The sequence below is a fragment of the Mirounga leonina genome, unplaced genomic scaffold, assembly GCF_011800145.1.
Source record: "Mirounga leonina isolate KUSES-001 unplaced genomic scaffold, KU_Mleo_1.0 Mir_91, whole genome shotgun sequence".
In the NCBI taxonomy this organism is placed as follows: domain Eukaryota; kingdom Metazoa; phylum Chordata; class Mammalia; order Carnivora; family Phocidae; genus Mirounga; species Mirounga leonina.
In genome coordinates this window covers 25,328,185-25,353,143 of record NW_023270839.1, presented here as the reverse complement: position 1 = coordinate 25,353,143, position 24,959 = coordinate 25,328,185, and the positions used below count along the sequence as shown (strand labels likewise).

The 24,959-nt window shown below is 36.8% G+C and overlaps 1 protein-coding gene across 4 annotated transcripts in view; it reads right to left on the bottom strand.

Moving 5' to 3' along the window:
- Positions 1 to 24,959, bottom strand: part of GALK2 (galactokinase 2) — a 113,835-nt gene that overhangs the window by 57,504 nt on the left and 31,372 nt on the right. For all 4 annotated transcript variants that reach the window (XM_034994673.1, XM_034994675.1, XM_034994676.1 and 1 more), the window contains exon 5: positions 19,903 to 20,049. In XM_034994673.1, coding sequence (XP_034850564.1) covers positions 19,903 to 20,049 — 147 coding nt within the window. The remainder of the gene's footprint in view (positions 1 to 19,902; positions 20,050 to 24,959) is intronic.

The window sequence follows — 24,959 nt, the reverse complement described above, 5'->3', positions numbered from 1 at the left end:
CGGGAAGCCTGCTTCTCCCTCTCCCACTCCCCCTGCTTGTGTTCCCTCTCTCTCTATGTCTCTGTCAAATAAAAAATTAAAATCTTTTAAAAAACTAAATAAATTTTAAAAAATTAAGTATAATGGAATAGACAGAAATCATATGATGTGATTCACTGAGAAGGACATCACCCATGTAGTATTGCTGGGGGAAAAAGGTTCGTCTCAATCTAATAATAAGACAACCATCTTGTCAAACCCAAATTGAGGAAATTTGACCAAAAAAAAAGAATCAGTCTGGACTCTTCAAAAATGTTTATGTCATGAAAGACAAAAAAGCTGGGGAACCGTTCTAGAATACAAGAAACTAAAGAAACATGACAAACATAATGATTGGGTCAGTAAAACATTTAAAAGAAAGAGAAAGAGAAAAGCTGTAAAGGACATTATTATTGGGACAATTGGGAAATTTGAATATGGGCTGCATATTAGATAATTATATTGTATCAATGTGATAATTTATTTGGTTATGTTGAACAATGCTTTGTTCTTAGGAGACAAATGCTAAAATATTTAAGGGTGATGTCTGCAATTAACTCTCAATGGTTCAGGAAAAAAGCAGAGAAAAAGAGCAAATGTGGTAAAATGTTTACAAGGATCTAGATAAAACACATGCATATTCATTGCCTATTCTTGCACTTTTTCTATACATTTGAGATTTCCCTAAAATAAAAACTTGAGAAAAAAGCTTTAAGTGCTACATTAACAATCAATCTAATTCAATATGTGATATTTAACACTGTTGTCAAGAAGTAACAGTGTATCATACTTTACAACTTATTCAAAAACATGGAAGCAAATCAATGAAAACTTCTAAATATTAAGGCATCTGGTGTTAAAACAAGCTTCTGGGAATTATTTCTAAAGCAATAATGCATTTTTATTTTTGCTGACAATTTTTTTGCTTTTTCAGTAAATTTATCACTGATTTCAAGAATAAAATATTTTTAAAATCTGACAAAGTATTCTGTCATGAAAATAAACATAAATACAACTTAAATTATAACAATAAAAAGGAGTACTTTTACCTCTTTACTCGGTAGAGGTCTTTACAGCATGTAAAATAAATTCATATTTAATTTTTTTTTAATTTTGAAATTTACTGATTGCTTGATTTTTTGCATATATTTCACAAAAACACCCAAAATTTTATCAAAAGAAGAAACATTAATCACATATTCTCTGGATGCTCTTGTAATCACAGAAGTCATGACCAATTTTACCTTCCCTGGGCTGACTTAAATTATAGGAGATTATGAGCTTTGATGACCACACATAAAGTTCCCCAGAGCCCTGCTTCCACTTGATTTAAATAAACACAGTCAAAATTAACAAGTGTTTAATAGCCTAGCATGTCTTCTTATGTGGGATGTTACCCAAGATCTCTGAAACAATTATATTTTATTTGCATGCTTAAAATAATTAAATCAACATATCAGTCAAAGAGTAACCTGGGTGGCACTCATTAAAATCCATCATTTGATACGCAAAAAAACCAACCCCCTCTTATACTGTCCTTAGTAAAAGCATATTGGTGTTAATAGAAAGCAGGCACCCGAGTGTTAACAGCATACAACCTGGGTTTCTAGAAGACGAATTTAAAGAACTTCCCCAGTTCGTTATAAGAAACAAAATGAAGGGCGCCTGGGTGGCTCAGTTGGTTAAGCGACTGCCTTCGGCTCAGGTCATGGTCCTGGAGTCCCGGGATCGAGTCCCGCATTGGGCTCCCTGCTCGGCAGGGAGTCTGCTTCTCCCTCTAACCCTCCCCCCTCTCATGCTCTCTCTTTCTCATTCTCTCTCTCAAATAAATAAATAAAATTAAAAAAAAAAAATGAAATGGGATTCACCACTCCTGCTCCCATTACTGCTCCAAAGAAGTTATGATATTCCATGGGAAATAATTTAATTACGGGATGTTACTTGAAAATGTCAAATTGCCAACCTGCCAGTTGAATAGTCTGCATATGTGAAATGAAACTTTAGCAAATGTTACCTTTGCTGTTGAGATACCTAGAAAGAAAATCCTTCCTTCTCTGAAAAGTTTTAATTCCTTAAAATACTTATTTTTGAAGAAATGTAAAAAGCAAAACAACAGGAACTCTGGCTTACATTATTCATTTTAGTATTTATTGTGGGATTCTCTTCTACAGGAATACAATGACATAGTGAAATAAGGGTTAAAAAGCATAAATTATACCACTCTAGACAACAGAATAGGATTTGATAATAAAAATTAGGTAACTTGAGGCAACTGGCAGTATTAGCAATACCTAACTCTAACCAGTGTCAAAGGTCTGAGACTTTCTTAGGCCAGCTCCACAAGAGTAGCTTCACAATCCAATGTATTATAGAAAGGTAGGATCTTTAAAATACCAAGCAATAACTTGATTGGAAAACTCAGTAGACAGTTTTTTCTAATTTTGTTTTTTCCCTGAATATTAAGTCTAATATTGACCATCTAAGATTCCCTAGACAAAGTGAGACAAATGGTACTCAACTGTTCACCGTGTTCAGCTCCAACTGGAACTCCCATGAAAAATGGGTAAGGAAACATACAAAGCAAAGTCTGGAAATCCACTAGAAGATCCTAATCCAGAAACACAGAAGGTCGCCCTTAAGGGGTGTCTACTGACTCTATTTTTACCCAATCTTAGCCATCCCACAGACAGGAAAGAAGCCCAACCTGCCAGGGCCCTGGAGTATCCCGCTCTACCATTGCTCTCTGCACCTACAAATGGCTCCTTTATGGCAGAATCAGCAAGATTGCATCCAAAGAGAATTACCAATCCTCTTTTTTTTTTTAAAAGATTTTATTTATTTATTTATTTGAGAAAGAGAGAGAGAGAGAAACAGCATGAGAGGGGAGAGGGTCAGAGGGAGAAGCAGGCTCCCCGCCGAGCCAGGAGCCCGATGTGGGACTCGATCCCAGGACTCCGGGACCATGACCTGAGTCGAAGGCAGTCACTTAACCAACTTAGCCACCCAGGCGCCCGAGAATTACCAATCCTCTTAAGAGGAAAATTTTGCAAACCAGCAAGGTGAACTTTATCCAGAAAAGAAAGGTTCAGAATAGCTAACAGTTAAATGTTTAATAGTACACTTCAGCTTAAATGTCAATCCCTACATCCTCATGTTATTGCTGTCCACAATACTCAATTTTTCCAACAATTGGTAATTGTTTTAATTAGTAATTTTTTCTCTTCCTCACCTCTCTTACTTTCTTTGTACTAATCACATAACCTAAAGTAGCCCTTCTCCAAGTCATTCTCCATCTTTGCCAGACTTCATTCTCCTTAGAGAAGTTAACCCTATGTGAAAGTATCTTGCCCATTTACTTATTTCTTATATCTGTCTCTACCTTCTAGAATATAAGCTCCTTATCTACTTTACTTTTCCAGCCCCAATTCTAGAAGAGTGCCTGGTTGAATAAACACTGTTAAATAAAGGAATGAAAAGTAAGGTTCTTTTTACTACCCTAACCCATTTGGGGTTCATGGTGTCCCTGAACCTCCAAGTTAAAGGGAAAATAAAAAGACTTCCAGTAACACTAGCCTAACCATTTTCCAGAGATTCTCCCCTGTAGAGAAAATCTATATTTTGTTAATTTAAATGAGAATTATAGATTATTACTATCATCATCATCATTATCATTATTATAAAGTGAGGATGACAGTAATGATCCTTACCACTTACTATGACTTAGGTGTTGTACTTTATATAATTACTCTAATTTTCACAACAACTTTACCGGGTAAATATTATGATCCTAATTTTACAGACAAAGAAACAGAGAGATTAAGTAATATGCCAAATCACACAGCTCTTAAGGATATGACCTAGGAGTCCAAGGTCTTGCTGAATCTAAAGGACATGCTCTTCGTACCATAACATCCTGTAGGAGGCTGAGCTGAAATCATCTTTTAATGCCATCCTTCAGTGTTTATGATCAGGCCAAATTAATTTTCTATCATCTGCTCCCTTACCAATTCAGATACTATTAAAATAAGGAATTACATCCATTCATCCAAATTCTAAATAATCTCCAATAGTACCTCTTAAGTGTCTGGTAGGAGTGCCTGGCTGGCTCATTTGGTTGAGTGTCTGACTCTTGGTTTCTGCTCAGGTCGTGATCTTGGGGTCTGATCTTAGGGTCTTGGAATTAAGCCCTACCATGCACTGGGCTCTGTGCTCAGTGGGAATCTGCTTCCCCTTTCCTTCTCTCTGTCCCTCTCCCCACTCTCGCACTCTCTCTCTCTTTCTCTAAAATGAATAAATAAATCTTGAAGAAAAAATAAAGTATCTGGTATACTCAGTAACCAAGGAAAATTTAATTTGTAAAATACTCTTTGTCTTGATCATTTGGGGCACACCTGGATAAGTATCATTAAATTATTTTTATATGCCTCTATTATTCACTGCCTACTGGCTTCACTAAAATGTTCCATAAATATATTAGTTTTATAGCCTCACTCCTAGCATTTTCACCTAGGACTTGACCCCAGCCTCTTGCTTTTATAATCATCAAAGGCCTTAGAATAATTGTGTTAGAAAAAGTCACAGTATGCTTACTAAAATGCATCCCAACTCTGAAAAAGTAATACTTATAAATTGCTCAATATGCTTTTAAGAGTGAGCTACTAAAAATTTAATAGGAAAAAAATACTCAAAAGAGAAAAATAAAAACCCAACTAATTGTCTCCTTTATGCCAGGCAGTATAAAGTTGCTCATAAGAAAATGATACAATCATCTCTTTCTCCAGAGAGAGAGAAAAGTTTTTAAGGTTATTTACCATTTGCCAGACTGGCTGACCTTCTTTTATTCTCAATGGATTTATATGTCCTTCAAAATTAAAAAGGAATCTCCAGGGGCGCCTGGGTGGCTCAGTTGATTAAACGGCTGCCTTCGGCTCAGGTCATGATCCTGGGGTCCTGGGATCGAGCCCCACGTCCGGCTCCCTGCTCAGCGGAGAGCCTGCTTCTCCCTCTCCCTCTGCCTGCTACTCTGCCTACTTGTGCTCTCTAACTGTTGAATAAATAAATAAATAATCTTTAAAAAAAAAAAAAAAGGAATCTCCATTGTCAATTACCAGTGCCTCGCCTAAGCCCTAAAAGAGCTGAATGAATCTGGGCCCATCCACATAATGACTGTGACCTCCAAACAGTTTTGTTGTGTTGGTGCTGCTGCTGCTGCTGTTGTCGTTGTTGTTGTTGTTGTTTTTAGACCTTAAGGGGAAGTAGAAGTAACATTAACATGTTCTAAAAGTAAAACCTGCCATATCCCTTTGGTATAAAGTACAAATACATCATCTTGGAGCGAGGCTCTGAGAAGTCTGAGAGGCAAGACTGTTTCATGAAGCTGGCAATTGCACCTTACTTTACAGAGTTAAGTGGCCTGGCAAAAGGATGAGTGTAAAGTTCTCTGCTCTTCTCCAAGTGCTAAACAGATGTGAATCGCATTATTCACAATTCAAAAGTATGTATCTTACTGCACAAATGCTATTTGGAAAATACTCCTGCTTACAATACAAATCAGTTACAATTTTAGTTCCTCTGAGTAAGCTTCTAAAGACACTATGTCAAACGTGGTAAATCCAAGAGCGCTGGGGTATATTTAATGAAGCAGGTGGCTTATTCCTGAGAAATCCTAATTAAAAAAAAAAAAAAAAATCCCTGCGTCTGTCAGGCTTCTTTGTGTCCAAGTACTTCACTTCAAAATGAAATGAAAGGGTGTACAGTATTTTCAACTCAAGGAAGATAAAAGTAAATGTATATACAATGATCCCATCCTATGTGTTTACTTAAATATGACCAACGTGACTTTTCCTTCAAAATTATTAGTTTAGCGCGCCTGGGTGGCTCAGTTGGTTAAGTGTCTGCCTTTGGCTCAGGTCATGATCCCAGGGTCCTGGGATCAAGTCCTGCATGGGCTCCCTGCTCAGTGGGAGAGTCTGCTTGTCCCTCTCCCTCTGCCCCTCCCCCCTGCTCATTTTCTCTCTCTCTCTCTCTAATAAATAAATAAATAAAACATTTTTTTTAAAAAGCAAATACAAAATTATTAGTTTGGGGCACCTGGTTGGCTCAGTCAGTGGAGCATGCAACTATTGATCTTAGGGTCATGAGTTCAAGCCCCATAATGGGCATCAAGCTTACTTAAAAAAAAAAAAAAAAAAAGACCACAATTATTAGTTTAAAAGAAGTCAAAAAGAAAATTGGTTAGTAAAGGGGTGGATGTTTGCAACATATAATACATGAATACTTAATATATAGAGTTCTTATGGAGTAATATAAACTGAGTAGATATATAACAAAGTCCAAAAAATGCAAATGACCAATAAAAAACATGGAAAAGACGTTTAAACTGTCTAATCATCAAAAGATATGCCCAAGACAGAATCTATCAGATTGGAAATTATTTTAAAGATTGATAAAGTGTTGGCAAGGCTGTGGGGAAATGGACTCTCATGTAATGTTGCTGCATATTAATTGATAAAATCTTTCTAGATGACAATTTGACAATGAATTTCAAAAGGTAAAATGATGATCAGGAACAAGGCAAGAATGTCCCCCATCACCACTGCTTTTCAACATCATTGTGGAAGTCCTAGTTAGTGCAATAAAACAAGAGAAAGAGATAAAAGATATACAGATTGGGAAAGAAGAAATAAAACTGTCTTTGTTGGCAGATGACATAATTATCTATGGAGAAAATCCAAAGGAATTAACAAAAATGAACTAGCCAGCAATTATAACAAGGTTGTAACATACTAGATTAATATACAAAATCAATCACTTCCCTATATACTAGCAATAAACAAGTGGAACTTGAAATTTAAAATATAATACCATTTATATTAGCACCAAAAAAAATGAAATACTTAAGTATAAGTTAAATAAAATATGTCCAAGATTTATACAAGGAAAACTATAAAACTCAAATGAAATCAAAGAACTAAATGGAGAGATATCCTATGTTCATGGAGAGGAAGACTCAATATTGTTAAGATGTTAATTTTTCCCAACTTGATCTATAGATTCAATGCAATCCCAACCAAAATCCCAGCAAGTTATTTTGTGATTATCATTGGATTCTAAAGTTTATATGGCAAAACACCCAGAATAGCAACACAATATGAAAGGAGAAGAAATAAGTCAATTAGAGAAAGACAAGTATCATATTATCTCATTGATAGGAGGAATTTGAGAAACAAGACAGAGGATCATAGGGGAAAGGAGGGAAAAATGAAGCAAGACGAAACCAGAGAGGGAGACAAACCACAAGAGACTCTTAATCTCAGAAAACAAACTGAGGGTTGCTGGAGTGGAGGGGCGTGGGAGGGATGGGGTGGCTGGGTGATGGACATTGGGAGGGTATGTACTATAGTGAGCGCTGTGAATTGCGTAAGACTGATGAATCACAGACCTACACCCCTGAAACAAATAATACATTATATGTTAATTTAAAAAAATTTTTTTAAAAAGAATAAAGTTGGAGGACTGACACTTTCCAACTTCAATACTTACTATATGGCTACAGTAATCAAGACAGTTTGGTATTCAGAAAAGAACAGACAATTAGATCAATGGGATAGAATAGAGAGTCCAGAAATCCATATAAATATAGCCTGATCTTTGACAAAGGAGCAAAAGCAATACAATGGAGCAAAGATAGTCTTTTCAAGAAACAGTACTGGAACAACTGGGCATCCATATGCAAAAAAAAAAATGAATCTAAACACAGACCTTACACCTTTACAAAAATTAAACCAAAATGGATCACAGACCTAAATGTAAAACAAAACTATAAAACTCCTAGAAGATGACATAGAAGAAAACCTAGGTGACTTAGGGCTTGACAATGACTTCTGAGATAAGGCACAGTCCATAAAAGAAAGAATTAATAATCTGGATTTCATTAAAATTAAACATTTCCCGGGCACCTGGGTGGCTCAGTCGTTAAGCGTCTGCCTTCGGCTCAGGTCATGGTCCCAGGGTCCTGGGATCGAGTCCCGCATCGGGCTTCCTGCTCGGCAGGAAGCCTGCTTCTCCCTGTCCTACTCCCCCTGCTTGTGTTCCATCTCTCTCGATATCTCTCCCTCTGTCAAATAAATAAATAAAATCTTTAAAAAAAAAATTTAAACATTTCTGCTCCACAAAAGATGATATCAAGAGAATAAAAAGAGAAGTCACTGTCTGGAAGAAAATATGTGCAAAAGATGTATTTGATAAAGGACTGTTAACCAAAATATACAAAGAACTCTTAAAACTTAACAATATGAAATAAACAACCTGTTTAAGAAACGAGCCAAAGACCTTAAGAGACACCTCACCAAAGAAGATATACAATTGGCAAATAAGCATATGAAAAGATGCTCCACATCAATATGTCATTGGGAAAATGCAAATTAAAACGAGATTAGTACACACCTATTAAAATGGCCAAAATCCAGAACTCCAAATGCTGGTAAGAATGTGGAGCGACAGGAACTCTCATTCATTGCTAGTGGGAACGCAAAATGATACAGCCACTTTGAAAGACAGTTTGACAGTTTCTTTCAAAATTTTAACATATTCTTTTCATACATTTAAGCAATCACACTCCTTGTAATTTACCCAAAGGAGTTGAAACTTATGTCCACACAAAAACCTGCACACAGATGTTTATAGCTGCTTTATTCGTAATTGGCAAAACTTGAAAGCAAGCAAGATGTCCTTCAGTAGGTGAATGGATAAACTATGTAATATCCACACAATGAAACATTATACAGTTAAAAAGAAACGAACTTGTATGTTCATCTTTTAGTTATTTTCTCTGCATACAGTGAATGTAGTAGGTAAGGACTATACACATATGTGGTATACTTAATATCATGGGGATTGTCCCAGTTGATTCTTTAAATACTAGGTAACATTTAACTTATTCCTGGGTACAAGTCAAAGTCTGGAGGCCCTGAAACACAGTGACCTAATAATGATAAGGATCGGCGGATCACAGCAAAAGTTCAAACACGACCAAGGCATATGCATGAATTTTCAGCAACAGTGGTTTCATGTGAAGCCACTTGGAAACAGTGAACCATATTCCCCCAACCTGTTGCTCCCTAATCTGTCTTGTTTGCCTTAATTTATGCTAAAGGTAAACATGTATTTAGCCTAGTAAAGGAAATGGAAAAAAAGGAGACCACCTCTACAAAGCAAGGCTTCTAATCTGCAAATTGCTTCGTCACAGCATCCAAGTGAATCCAAATTACTCAAAATCATTAAATAAATGATTCAGTCTCCAATCCTACTCCCAAAAAAGAATATAATGAGAGATACAAACACAATGCCACCTAATTGAAAGAAACCTGGTTCTTTTTTATTGATAAAACTATGTGAATGGTTTTATATTTACGTATTAACAATATTAACTTAAAATTTCAAACATTTTTAAACACAGGCCACCCCAGTGCTAATGCTCAGCCCTCCTGGTTTTTGTACCAGTGAGCACATGGCTTTAGTCCACGTCCAACACTTAATTAAGATTCTTTTCAAAAGATTATATTCTGGATTTACCGTCTTCTTAGAGGCCATGCTGCTGTAGTTCATTAGCAGTCCACATCTGGCTGGAATGTTTTAAACTACTATTTTCCTTAACCATATGGATGAGGATTTGTTATTCTATGCAAACTGAAACAATATCCTTCAATGGACTTCTAAACATAATTTTAGTGACAGTGCAAATTGTTTTCTGATTGTTCTTATATCATGTAGCAAACTGCTACTAAAACATTCTCATCAGTGTTTAAACTTTTGTGTAATTGTGAGATTCTTTTCGTTTTCATGTAGACCTTATCTTTACTTTTTAAGGACAAGATCTCAGTCTGAAGGCCAAGAAATATTTAACTCAAATGTAGCTATATGCAGAGAAAAATATACCCTTAAATTTTCTCAGGGAAACTCAGGAAATAAAAACTTGGACATATCTGGCACAAAATGTTGAGCAATTCACTTACTCTGCTTCTGAACCTCAAAGATCCCTTGTACAGTATGGATTTCAAACACCAAAACACTCCTCTGAAAGAGGATCAATCCATGTCTATACAATTAACTTGCCCCTGAAATTAAGTTACCTAACCCTGTTGAGGGACTTAAACAACTAGAAGAGTTGTATGACATCACATAAAATTTTGAAAAGGAATGTCATGAGGCAGCATAGGAATTTCTAGGCCTTGGCTGACACATTTTAATCAGTCTGGCTCAGAGAACTGTTATAATACACTTAAAGGTTCACTCTGCTTGAAATGCCCCAGGCCCCTCCCAGTACTGTGTCAAGACACAGCCTCCCCTTGCTTTTTTAGAACTTACCACTTATTTGAAAACTTCCCCATTTAACGACACCAAGTAGCCATTCTTATAACCCTGTTCTCCATTTACACATAAAATACCTCATACCTTGTATGAGCTAAATGCTCAATTAATAAGTCTTCTGTTAGTACCCCACTATGTGCATTTAAGTTCCATAAGGGCATTGACCATTTCTTTTCTTTTCTTTTTGTTTATCTTACAGATTATTTTCTCCCTGGTCAGCATAAGGTACAGCATACTACTTCCAACTGCAAGAAACTCAAAGCAACATGAATCACATCTTGACACCTCAGCTCACAGCCCTCCAAAGGCCTTCTATTATACTTGGAATGAAATCCAAAGAAGACTCTACACAATGTGGTAATGTGGCCTCTGGGCAGCACTCTTCAGCTTACCTCCCACCACCCTGCCCTCTCACCACACTGCCCCACCCTGGCCTCTGCTATTCCTAGGACATGATGAACATGCTTTAGCTTTAGGGCTTTTGCATGTGCTGTTCCTTCTGCTTCCCTTTTATGCTTACTCCTTAGTCTCTGTTAAAATGGCTCCTCCTTAAAAAGGACTTTTGACTCCTCACCTAAAATAGCAACTTCCCCTCACTACAGCCTATTTTTCTTCATAGCCCTGGCTGATATTCTGTATTTATTTAGTTATTCATTATCTCCTACTATCACCACATACACCAGCACGTAAGTCCCGTGAAAGCAGGGGCTTCACCGACTTTATTCACAGCTGTATCCCTGGTTCCTAGAACAATGCCTGGCACTTGGTAGGTGTTCAGTAAATGTCACCGAATGCTATTTCTAAGACTTTGGATAGGAAGTTTATACTGTGGATGAAAAGCCTATCTTCTCTGGGAAGCCCACCCTCATAAATCCAGTGTTATTCCTGTTACATTCCAAGCTTCCCAATAACAAACAAGATTCTTGATGCCTAACCATGAGCTTCTCCAGTTTCCTCAGTGGACAGCAACTCTCAAGGGAAAGTTTTATGCCCAATCCATATTCCAGGTTACATCACATGAATTGTATTTTTGACAAATGCCAAAAGATAACTGTGCATAGAATGCCCTCCAACCCCATAGCTCCCTGCTGATCATTTCAGCCCTCATCAACCACAGACTTAGGGGGTTTCTCCTCCTTAGATTTTAACATGAGGATGTAGTTCAGCCCTATATTCTTCTATTATACCCCTCATTCTTCCAGAGTGGGTCTTCTGAACATCACTTACTCAGTCCAGCATCTCCTGAATTCAGAGTCTACACCCCACCCCATCCCACCCCAGCAGAGGGAAGAATTTGTGGGTAGAAGTCTACCTAACACACCATACTATCCAAGGCTAGCCTCCAGAGTTGCAACCTGTTTCCCGAGCCAGCCCCCTATCTCTAATCTAAGATCCTTAAAAGGAACTTGGTCTTTCACTCTTGGCCTCCAAGGACAATTCAAGAAAGACAGAATCTGAACACAAGTCTAGAGAAACTTGAATCCTGAGCTAAAAAAGTACAGGCATACTTTACAGAATGTCTCACCGCCTCACATTTTCCTGATAGAACACTTGGCTTTTGATACTCAAACTTCATAGACTATATATATCTTTCAATACAACACTTTCTGAAAGGTGTTTATGTAATATATATGTGTGTGTGTGTGTGTGTGTGTGTGTGTGTGTGTGTATATATATATTTTTTTTTTTACACCCTTAAGCTTAAAAACAACATTGTTAACAAAATAAGTGTACAGAATACTGGGTTACCAGGTGTCCTCGGAGAAGACATACAATGTACTACTAAGTAAAGTAACTGCTTGTTTTTTCGTTTTGTTTTGTTTTGTTTTTTGTTTTCAAAATGTAGTCTATTTTAATTATTCAAAGAACTTATTTTGTGTAAAGTAACTGCTTCTTAACAACCAAATTAATTGTTTCATGTTCTAGAATATTGTTTTACCTATTTTTCATTGTATTTCTGTGTTACTTACATAGAGGAATTTTTACTGTGTTTTTGTAACATTGTAGGAAATTAGGTAGAGGTTCTGAGTTGAGGAGTAATGCATTATAATTTCTCCTATTTAAAATAATAAGAATTAGGCCTATGATTTTTTGCAGAACAACTGAGTTTTGGAATGGACTCATGTTAAGTGGAAGTTGCCTGTATTTTCTTGGATCCTTTCACCCAAAACCCATCAGCAAGCTTCTCCCTCAGCTGTTCTGATTTGGTCTTGCCCCAACAGCTCATCTGTTCTTAATCTCTAACTATGATGCCTTGAATCCCTTCCTGCATCTTCATGTCCACCCTCCAGTTCTCCCCCCCACCTTACCTTTTCATTCCTTTCACCCCTTCTCACCATCTTTTTCTTTATTCTCAGTTAATTTTTACTTTTGCAGAAGGGATATATGCACATAACCTAAAAAATCAAAGGAGCTACAAGGCTTAAAACAAAAGCAGTCCATAACTCTCCTGCTCACATCCCCATCCCCAATGCAGCATGCCCAGAGTCAAACACTTTCCACTCTTAGCTCTTGCTTTAAATTATCAAAAAAGCTGAGTAAAATGCTATCTCCTCATTATTCCATTTTAAACTTTATCTACAGCCTTCATATTAGGGTCAGTAAGGATTTTAGCTCTCTTAGACTCTCCTTTCCCTACCTCCCTTTTGTGCTCACTCCTTAGTCTCTGTTAAAATGGCTCCTCCATAAAAATTTATGCCAAAATTTTTGGTTAAATCAGTATTCAGTGTATTTATAATTGAGGCTAGTGTTATGAGCCAAGTCATGAAAAATTATTGATTTCCTTTCTGGAACATTTTTTTGTTTTTCCTATATTTAATAATTGCCTAATTTCCTCATTTGCTTAGTTGTATTTGCATGTCCAGCTAAGCCTTCCTATTCCCTACAATAACTCTGTAAAATCATTCTCAATCCATTTTTCCATATGGTCAAACATGTCAGATTTACCACTTGATGTTGTTGTTGTTATTGTTTTCCTGATAATATTTATCAATTCCATTTTTTCCCTCCCTCTTCTGGTTCTAATCTGTACTGTTCCCTAAGCGTTTCTGGGTGTCATGGGTGTTATGTTGGGTTTTCCCTTAACCAATGTTCTATAAATACCCAACTCCTCTCTCCTGTATTGGATTTACCATTTCCTAGTTCCCATGTCATCTTTCTTGGTTTATTCCCTAGTTTTGGTGGATTACCTTCTATAGACTTTTATGCTGCATGTCTGAGAATGTTTTATTCTATCTTTATACTTGATCAATTCATTTATTCTAAGCTAGAATTCATTTATATTTTGAAGATTATAACTCAAAAGATTATAATTCATTATATTACTCTGTTGCCTTCTATCTTCCAAAACTATTTTTGATAAATTTTCATTCCCTTCTTTTCTCTTCTCTCCTCTTTTCTCAATCAGCCGTTAGTGTGTTTTCTATTAACATTCAAGTTTCAAGGTTCCCAGATGATGTACTTTGATTTGTTTTTTCTCTTTATTGTTTTAATTTGTAAAAAAAAATTTAAAAATTAAAACAAAAAATTGTTTATTTTCATTTATTATGCTGAACACCCAATGAGCACCTTTCAATTTGAAAATTCATTTTTCACTTTAGAGAAATATTATTTTTTTTAAATATAGTTTTCTAATGATTCTTTTCTCTTTTTCTCCTTACTAGCTGGATACAGAATTTCTGGAACTGATCTACAAATTTTCCTATATTTCTCTCTCTTATTGTCCCTCTCTTTTTTTCCCTACTTTATCAGAGAGTTCTTCCAATCCTTTTACTGAAACTTCTGTTTTAGCTATCATATTTTTAATATTCAAAAGCTCTTATTGTTTGGTCCTTTTCAAAAAACGAAACTCTGTTCTTTCTTCAACATTTTATTTTTATCTCTCTGAGGATATCATGGCTTCTTTGAAGCATTCTTCAAAGAATTGTCTCTGTTTTCTCTGAGTACCTTTTTTAATTTTTGTTTCTTTGGTTGTTTGTGTGCTTCATGTTGGAGGCTTTCTTCCAAAGTCTGATTATCTTTTGATACCCTATCGTATTTAAGAGTGAATCACTAGAAAGGTTATTTGTAAGTGGGCCTGTAATCGGGTCATAGAGTAGCTGGAGAATTTTTGTGGGAGAAAGTCACCAAATGTCAATATCTATAGGTCTCCAGGATGGTTCCATTTCTTCTGAGAAGGATCTTCCCGTATTCCTAGTGGGATGTGGAATGGTAAGGCTGCCCGTATACTAGAGCTGAGAACAGGAAGGGAGTTGGGAATTTCACTGTTCAGATGTAGAATGTCCTTTAATCCCCCAGTTTTCAATTCTATTCTCATCCTGCCTTTCTCAGTGCTCAGTGTTGCCAGACTATCTCTGATTGTTTCTCCAGAGATTCCTGCAAAAGTGGGGGGAAATGGTCTCCTTGCTTAGGGGGTTAAGAGTAGGCTCTGAAGGTCTATCTTCTCCTCATAAAAGCTTTCAAATAGATTCCCACTCACCATGTCACCCTACTTTCTATGGTACTGGGTGCCTCTAATTCCTAAGCCTTTCCAGACAGCTGTGAATCAACTTGCCTTCCATCTGTACTTCCTTCCACAGCACTTGGCTCTGACCTTTCTTTACTCTGCTAAGTCATGCACCATCCTTCCACCTATTTTCCATCTTTGTATCTTGTCGTTTCAGGTTATTTATGTCTCCTTGATTTACCAAAGATGAAACCTATGCCTCCATTTTCTTGCTTTCCCTATTGTTTGGGGATGGTTTTTTTGAGAAAAGAAAAACAAGTGAGGGTTGGGGAAAGAAAAAGTAGATATGTTCTTTGTTCTGGCATCTTGAAACCAGAAGTCTCTAGCCTTTTCTATTTCATAGGTCTTTTTATTACACCATATTCTCTTCTGCCAGTTTCCTTCTCATTTATAATTTCGGTCTTCCAGAATTTCTGGGTGACTAGCCATCTTGTTTTAGTGGTTTCAGATATATAACATTTCATTTATTAATAAGTTAACAAATTCTGTATCTACTTACCATATCTCATTTGCAGTAATTAATATCTGCAATTTAACAAGGACTACTGGATGTACATATTAACTGGAAGGGAATTATTCATCAATTGGGAGAGATTAGTCACCGATCTCTTGTGGGACTTATCTTTCTTATCAGATAGGCTGGTTATTCTCTGTTTGCCTTTCTGCCCCTCCATTCTCACACTTCTCTGTACCCCAGAAGACTGACCTCTATGGACAACTCCCCTTGCCCATTCCCACTCACTGCCATTCCTACCCACTTCCCTCTTTCACTGCCTCATTGCATCTCTGGCAACATTACTCTACAGTCATAGCTCCTAAAGTATGATAGCTTCTGGTTTCACAAGGGAACTCTTCCTAGTTGGTTCCCCTGACCCTACTTGCATCTCTGTAAATAGTCTCTTTATTAAACTGTCTTCATTTATACCTGTGTGCCATTTGTTTCTTATTGGACACTGATTATCAGTTTTAAAAAATTTTTGAACTAGCTCTTCTCTAAAGTACATTGAATTCTTGCATTCTATGTCAACAATAGGCACTTAACTATAAAGACTCTGAGCAAATCAGGCTTCCTTTCAATTAAGATTCTATCTCACTACAGCAAAGAAACTCTCCTAAATAATGATGCTAAGCCCCTATGAAATATAAGCATTGTCAGTGCAACTTAGACTAACAGGGAAAGCTAGGATATACATATTGTTCCCTTTCGGCAATGGAGTCAGTTGGGTTTTTTTTAATGTTATGTTAATCACCATACATTACATCATTAGTTTCTGATGTAGTGTTCCATGATTCATTGTTTGTGCATAACACCCAGTGCAACATGCAGAACGTGCCCTCCTCAATACCCATCACCAGGCTAACCCATCCTTCCCCCCCCACCCCTCTAGAACCCTCAGTTTGTTTTTCAGAGTCCATAGTCTCTCATGGTTCATCTCCCCCTCCGATTTCCCCCCTTCATTCTTCCCCTCCTGCTATCTTCTTCTTTTTTTTTTTTTTAACATATAATGTATTATTTGTTTCAGAGGTACAGATCTGTGATTCAATAGTCTTGCACAATTGCTGTGGAGTTAGTTCTGATAAAAGTATATTTACTATTTTTTATTCAAATTTTTAATTGAGGTATAACTAACATACTTATATTAGTTTCAGGTATACAACATAATGATTTGATATCTGTATATATTGTGAAATGATCATCACAATAAGTCTAGTTAGCAACCATCACCATACATAGTTATAGAATTTTATTGTCTTGTGATGAGAACCTTTAAGATTTACTCTCTTAGCAACTTTCAAATATGCAATGCAGTATTGTTAACTATAGTTACCATTCTGTACATTACATCCCATGATTTATTTATTTTATAACTGGAAGTTTGTACCTTTTGACTCCCTCTACCCATTTCACCCATCCCCCAACCACCACTCTGGCAACAATTAATTTGTTCTCTTACGTATTAGCTTGGGTTTTAAAAAAAAATTTTAGGGGCACCTGGGTGGCTCAGTCGGTTAAGCATCCAACTCTTGATTTTAGCTCAGGTCATGATCTCAGGGTTGTAAGATCAAACCTCACATCAGGCTCCACACTGGGTATGGAGTCTACTTGAGATTCTCTCTCCCTCTGCCCCTCCTCCCACCTCTCTCTCCCTCTCTAAAAGAGAGAACAATAAAATAAAACATTAAAAAAAATTTTTTTAGATTGCACAAGTGAAATCATACATATTTGTCTTTTCATGTCTGACATATTTCACTTAGCACAATGCTCTCAAGTTCCCTCCATGTTGTTGCAATTGGCAAGATTTCATTCTTTTTTATGGTTAACTAATATGTCATTGTACATACATACCACATTTTCTTTTCTTTTTTTTTTTTTTTTAAAGATTTTATTTATTTATTTGAGAGAGAGAGAACACATGAGAAGGGGGAGGGTCAGAGGGAGAGGCAGACTTCCCGCTGAGCAGGGAGCCCGATGTGGGACTCGATCCTGGGACTCCAGGATCGTGACCTGAGCCGAAGGCAGTCGCTTAACCAACTGAGCCACCCAGGCACCCCATACCACATTTTCTTTATCCATTCATCCATCAACAGATACTTAGGTTGTTTCTGTACCTTTACTATTGCAAATAACACTTCGGTGTACATAGGGGTGCGTATATCTTTTCAAGTTAATGTTTTCAATTTCTTCAGATAAAAGCCCAAAAATGCAATTACTGGAGCATATGGTAGCTCTATTTTTAATTTTTTGAGGAACATCCATACTGTTTTTCATAATTGCTGCACCAATTTACATTCCCACCAACAGTGCACAAGGATTCCCTTTTCTCCACATCTTCACCAACAACTACTTATTTCTTATTTTTTTGATACTAGCCATTCTGACAGGTGTGAAGTAATATTTCATTGTGGTTTAGATTTGCATTTTCCTGATGATAAGTGATGTTGACCATCCTTTCATGTGTCTGTTGGCCATCTGTATGTCTTCTCTGGAAAAATGTCTATTCAGACACTCTGCCCATTTTTAATCATATTGTTTGTTTTTATGCTTTTGAGTTGTATGAGTTCTTTATATATTTTGGATATTAACACCATAGCAGATAAATAATTGGCAAATATTTTTTCCCATTCAGTAGGTTGCCCTTTTCTTTTGTTGATGGTTTCCTTTGCTGTGCAAAAGCTTTTTATTTTGATGTAGTCTCACATTTCAGTTTCATCTATATTCCTGATTCCAACAAATCACACCAAGGCAGAGACCTGGGTAAATCCTTGACTCATCTCTGTCCCTCATCCCCATACCCAATGACCAAGTCTTATTGATTCTGTCTGAGATGTACTTTAATTCTATGATCCAGGTCTCTCCATTCTCTCCACCATTTCCCTAGACCAAATCATTTCCCTACTACCAATACTGTTACTACCCTCATATCTAGATTTTATAATAGAGCCAAAGAGATCTTTCTAAAATATAGGTATGATCATGATATCCTCTTCCTAAAAGCCTGAAATGGTTTTACACTGCTATCAAGATAAAGCCCAAATTCCTCAACATGGCTTACAAGCCCCAGCATCTGGTCTCCTACCCTGTCATCCAAATTACTCCAGCCAAATTAAGCCCCTTTTGGTTCCTCCAACAATCTATGATCACTCTTACTCTAGATATTCCCACATAAGATTCCCTCCACTGATACATGCCTATTTATGTTGCCAGTGTTTTCATGCTATCACTATTTCTTGACAAACATCTACAAATCCTTGTGTCTCAGCTTAGATGTCCCATGCTCTCTAAATCTGCATTTAGTGTGCTCCCATAGCACACTACTTATCCACTTATCACACTCTATTATAGTTGCCTATTACTTATCTCTGTTCCCCTTTCAGATCATAAGCACTGTGAGGGTTAAAACTGGACCTATTATAGCTCCAATGCTTTGAATATTACCTGGTACAAAGTAGCCACTAAATAAATAATGGCTAAATGATGACCAAATGAATAAACAAATAAACCATTACATTAAACATAGTACCAGTGGAAGCACATTTCACATATGGACTTTTTTTCCCTTGCTTTCTTTCTTCCCAATAAACGAAAAACAAGTAAGTTGCCCTTCCCATCAAATAAGCCATAGCTTACGAAGGGCTAACCAATGTATACTTACACGTGACAGCCAAAGAGGACTCTGAGCCTTTGCTTTCTCCTTTATTTCTCTTTTTCCTCTTACATATAAAATTTTCAAACTGAAAGTTTAAACAGGCGAAGACAGACCAAGCATGTGGCTGACTTTCTCTTGATCTGCCTGATGCCCTCCCCAAACCATCTATAAATGTAGTAGTATATGTGCATGGGATAAAAAAGAACCTATGATAACATTTTGTTTGAACCAGAACTCCAAAGCATTAATTAAAGCTGAGCACACCTGCTCTGAACTGCAAAGTCAGAGATTTATGTGAACTTGTAAAGTTGAGGCTTTCTGACCTTTTGTAGGATTTATGTTTCCTTTAAATAAGCATTTCCTCTTTGTAATGCAATATTTTTTTTAAAGTTTATTTCAGTGACTAACCTGCTGGTATAAACAGATATGCTGTTCGGTTCCTTTATTGCCTGGTCTTTACCCTTTTTACCCAGTGCCTGTCAAATATTTAATTTAAGGTTTTGGTTGAAAATAAGCAGGTCCAACTATGAGGCCTACAATTTCTTGGGTCTAAACTGAACTTGTTAGTGAGGTGATCCAAAAAGATATCCATGCACTCAAACTCCACACTTAATGTAAGAACATAAGAGCATTTTAATACAGTTATTCACAGATCTGCTCATTATTTGCAAAGTTTCAGATACTTTATAGCAGTTTATCACAAGCAGGACTTATTAATTTGTTAGGTTACAGTGCCTGCCCATGTATAGAGTCCTTTCAGGTAAGACAGAGTTTTTAATCAAAGTAAGATGTTATAATTTTGAGATTCAGATACTAATGGCTTTAGAAAGAGTTCTGTGAGGCTAACACATTCAAGTTGGTTACCTTGGATAGGTTCATTCCCAGCACTGTGAGTGTCACCAAGCCAGCACAACAAACCAGAGCACTGGAGCTGGAGAGTCCAGAACTTGGTGGGATGTTTCCATCTACCAAGCAATTCATTCCAGTCAGGTTGCTAAGACCAAAGTGTTCCTAAGAATAGAAGGAAAAATAGTGCTAGTAACTTCAGTGTTGGATTCAAGGAGTAGCAAAACATTCTTTCATTCCCCAGAGAACAAACATTTATCAATGGACTTATTATGCTATTTATAGAAACTACTTGTGCAATTCAATTTAGTTGAGTCTATACATGACATTTCATTTAATGGTTCTTGGCCACAGGGTTCGGTAACCTGAAGATTATTTTTTACTTTGTTCAACAAAAAGCTATTGATCCATTTCCTAAAACTGCCTTGAATGATCTTTTTCTTGAACACTCATTGATTTGAACAAACAAAACAATTATAATTCAATTTCTCGAGTAGCAAGACAAGAAATACACAATATTAGTGAGGCAGGTTAAATCTCCATGTAGCACAGCCCAATACAATATGACTGTAAAAGTCTAACAGTAAGGATCCCTGAGGGGGTGGAGAGATAGAGAGGACTAGAAGATATATTTGAGCAAATCATAGCTGAGAACTTCCCTAATCTGGGGAATGAAACAAACATTCGTGTCCTAGAGGCAGAGAAGAACCCTCCTAAGATCAAGGAAAACAGGCCAATGCCCCAGCATGTAATAGTAAAACTTGCAAATCTTAGAACCAAGGAAACCACCTTAAGGGCAGTTAGGGGGAAGAGATTCCTTACGTACAGAGGGAGGAACATCAAAATAACGTCAGACCTATCCACAGAGACCTGGCAAGCCAGGCAGGCCAGAAAGGGCATATTCAGGGTACTAATGAGAAGAACATGCAGCCAAGAATACTTTATCCGGCAAGGCTGTCATTTAGAACAGATGGAGAGATGCAGAGCTTCCAAGACCGGCAGAAACTGAAAGAATATGTGACCACTAAGCTGGTCCTGCAAGAAATATTAAGGGGGGTTCTATAAAATGAGAAAGACCCCAAGAGTGATATAGAAAATAAATTTACAGAGACAATCTATAGACTTCACAGGCAACATGGACTTCACAGGCAACATGATGATGACAATAAATTCATATCTTTCAATAATCACTCTCAACGTGAACAGCCTAAATGCTCCCATAAAACGGCACAGGATTGCAGATTGGATAAAAAGACAGGACCCAACCATATGCTGTCTACAAGAGACTCATTTTGAACCTAAATACATCCAGACTGAAAGTGAAGGGATGGAGATCCACCTTCCATGCCAACGGACCTCAAAAGAAAGCTGGGGTAGCAATTCTTATATCAGACAAATTAGATTTTAAACTAAAGTCTGTAATAAGAGACACAGAAGGACACTATATCATTCTTAAAGGGTCTATCCAACAAGAAGATCTAACAATTGTAAATATCTATGCCCCCAACATGGGAGCAGCCATCTACATAAGCCAACTGTTAACCAAAATAAAGAGTCATATTGATAACAATACGTTAATTGTAGGAGACCTCAATACTCCACTCTCAGCAATGGACAGATCATCTAAGCAGAAAATCAACAAGGAAACAAGAGCTTTGAATGATGCATTGGACCAGATGGACCTCATAGATATAAACAGAACATTCCACCCTAAAACAAGAGAATACTCATTCTTCTCGAGCACACATGGAACTTTCTCCAGAATAGACCACATACTGGGTCACAAATCAGGTCTCAGCTGATACCAAAAGATTGAGATTATTCCCTGCATATTCTCAGACCATAATGCTTTAAAACTGGAACTCAATCACAAGAAAAAATTTGGCAGAAATTCAAACACTTGGAAGCTAAAGACCACCCTGCTCAGGAATGTTTGGGTCAACCAGGAAATCAAAGAAGAACTTAAACATTTCATGGAAACCAATGAGAATGAAAACACATCGGTCCAAAAACTATGGGATACTGCAAAGGCGGTCCTAAAGGGGAAATACATAGCCATCCAAGCCTCACTCAAAAAAATAGAAAAATCCGAATTCACCAACTAACTTTATACCTTAACGAACTAGAGAAAAAGCAACAAATGATGCCTATGCCATGCATTAGAAGAGAAATAATTAAGATTAGAGCAGACATCAATGAATTAGAAACCAGAAACACGGTAGATCAGATCAACGAACCTAGAAGCTGGTTCTTTGATAGAATTAATAAGATCAATAAACCACTGGCCAGACTTATCCAAAAGAAAAGAGAAAGGACCCAAATTAATAAAATTATGATTGAAAGGGGAGAGATCACAACTAACACCAAAGAAATAGAAACAATTATTAGAAATTATTATCAACAACTATATGCCAATAAACTGAGCAACCTGGATGAAATGGAGGCCTTCCTCGAAACCTATAAACTCCCAAGACTGAAAGAGGAAGAAATTGACAACCTGAATAGGCCAATAACCAGTAACAAGATTGAAGTAGTGATCAAAAACCTCCCAAACACAAGAGTCCAGGGCCTGATAGATTCCCTGGGGAATTCTACCAAACGTTCAAAGAAGAAATAATACCTATTCTCCTGAAGATGTTTCCAAAAACAGAAACAGAAGGAAAGCTTCCAGACTCATTGTATGAGGCCAGCATTACCTTAATCCCCAAACCAGGCAATGACCCCATCAATAAGGAGAGTTTCAGTCCGATATCGCTGATGAATATGGATTCAAAAATCCTCAACAAAATCCTACCTAATAGGATCCAACAATACATTAAAAGGATCATCCACCACAACCAAGTGGGATTTATCCCCAGGATGCAAGGGTAGTTCAACATTCAAAAATCAATCAATGTGATAGAACACATTAATAAGAGGAGAGAGAAGAACCTCTCAATTGATGCAGAAAAAGCATTTGACAAAATATAGCATCCTTTCCTGATTAAAACTCTTCAGAGTATAGGGATAAAGGGAACATTCCTCAAGTTCATAAAATCCATCTATGAAAAACCCACGGTGAATATCATCCTCAATGGGGAAAAGATAAGAGCCTTTCCCTTAAGATCAGGAACACGTCAAGGATGCCCACTCTCTCCACTATTGTTCAACGTAGTACTAGAAGTCCTAGCAACAGCAATCAGACAACAAAAAGAAATAAAAGGTATTCAAATTGGCAAAGAAGTCAAACTCTCTCTCTTTGCAGATAACATGATACTTTATGTGGAAAATCCAAAAGACTCCACCCCCAAATTACTAGAACTCATACAGCAATTCAGTAATGTGGCAGGATACAAAATTAATGCTTCTTTTCTCCAAAGAAGAAATACAAATGGCTAACAGGCACATGAAAAAATGTTCATCATCATTAGCCATCAGGGAAATTCAAACCAAAATCACATTGAGATACCATCTTATACCAGTTAGAATGGCAAAAATTGACAAGGCAAGAAACAACAAATGTTGGAGAGGTTGTAAAGAAAGGGGAACCCTCTTACACTGTTAGTGGGAATGCAAGTTGGTAAAGCCACTTTGGAAAACAGTGTGGAGGTGCCTCCAAAAATTAAAAATAGAGCTACCCTATGACCCAACAATTACACTACTGGGTATTTACCCCAAAGACACAGATGTAGTGAAAAGAAGGGCCATATGCACCCCAATGTTCATAGCAGCCATGTCCGCAATAGCCAAACTGGAAAGAGCCGAGATGCCCTTCAACAGATGAATGGATAAAGAAGATGTGGTCCATATATACAATGGAATATTACTCAGCCATCAGAAAGGATGAATACCCAACTTTTACATCAACATGGATGGGACTGGAGGAGATTATGCTAAGTGAAATCAGTCAAGCAGAGAAAGTCAATTATCATACGGTTTCACTTATTTGTGGAACTTAAGGAATAGCATGGAGGACATTAGGAGAAGGAAGGGAAAAATGAAGGGGGGGACATTGGAGGGAGAGACAAACCATGAGAGACTATGGACTCCAAGAAACAAACTGAGGGTTTTAGAGGGGAGGGGGGTTGGGGGATGGGTTAGCCTGGTGACGGGTATTAAGGAGGGCATGTACTGCATGGAGCACTGGGTGTTATATGAAAACGATGAATCATGGATCACTACATCAAAAACAAATGATGTATTGTATGGTGACTAACATAACATAAAATTAAATTAAATTATAAAAAAAGAACAAGAGGCTGTTATAAAAATAGAATATAAAATATTTTTATATATGATGTCTGTAATTTGCTTTAAAATATAAACTTCCTTAAAATACTAAGCAAATGTTAAAAAAAAGGGATAAAGTAAATGCAGCAAAATGTTAGGAAGTGTTAAAGCAAGGTATAAACATCCATTATAATGTAATCTTTACTTTTCTGTATATAAACATTTGAATACTAAAAATTTAAAATAACTAAAAGTTATTCTGTTAGAATTAGAAAACAAACAAAAAAACTAACGATGTATTGTATGGTGACTAACATAACATAATAAAATTAAATTAAATTAAAAAAAAAAAGTCTAACACCAAGCAGGGGCTTGTTTCTATTGAGTATTTCTTCAGAAGTTTCTCTGAAGAAAAAGTGTTCTCAACCTCTTCAGTTCCATTTTACTTATGGAAAAACCTACACACCAAAAGATTAAAAAATTTTTCCAACATTACATATAGGGAGCTGGGGATAGGACCCAGGTCTCTGATTTCTGGTTGAGAACTTCTCCACTGCAGTCAGAAACACAGGCCAGCATACTGTCACTATGATTTAATGTAAGTCAGCTATATGAGGAAATCCAGATTTTTACTAGAGTTTATAGATACAGTTAAGCCATATGGTAGCTTTCAAGACAGCCAAATTAGAATTCAGCCACAAATGAGAACACAGACTCTAAAAGTAGAGAAACCCTTATTTCTACAATTAGGAAAACCCAAAGAAATAATGAGACTCTGATCTAAAGATGGATATCTCTAGGATACTTAGATGAGTATCTAGGATGACACTTAAGATGATATTATATCATAATTAACCTTTGTGGTT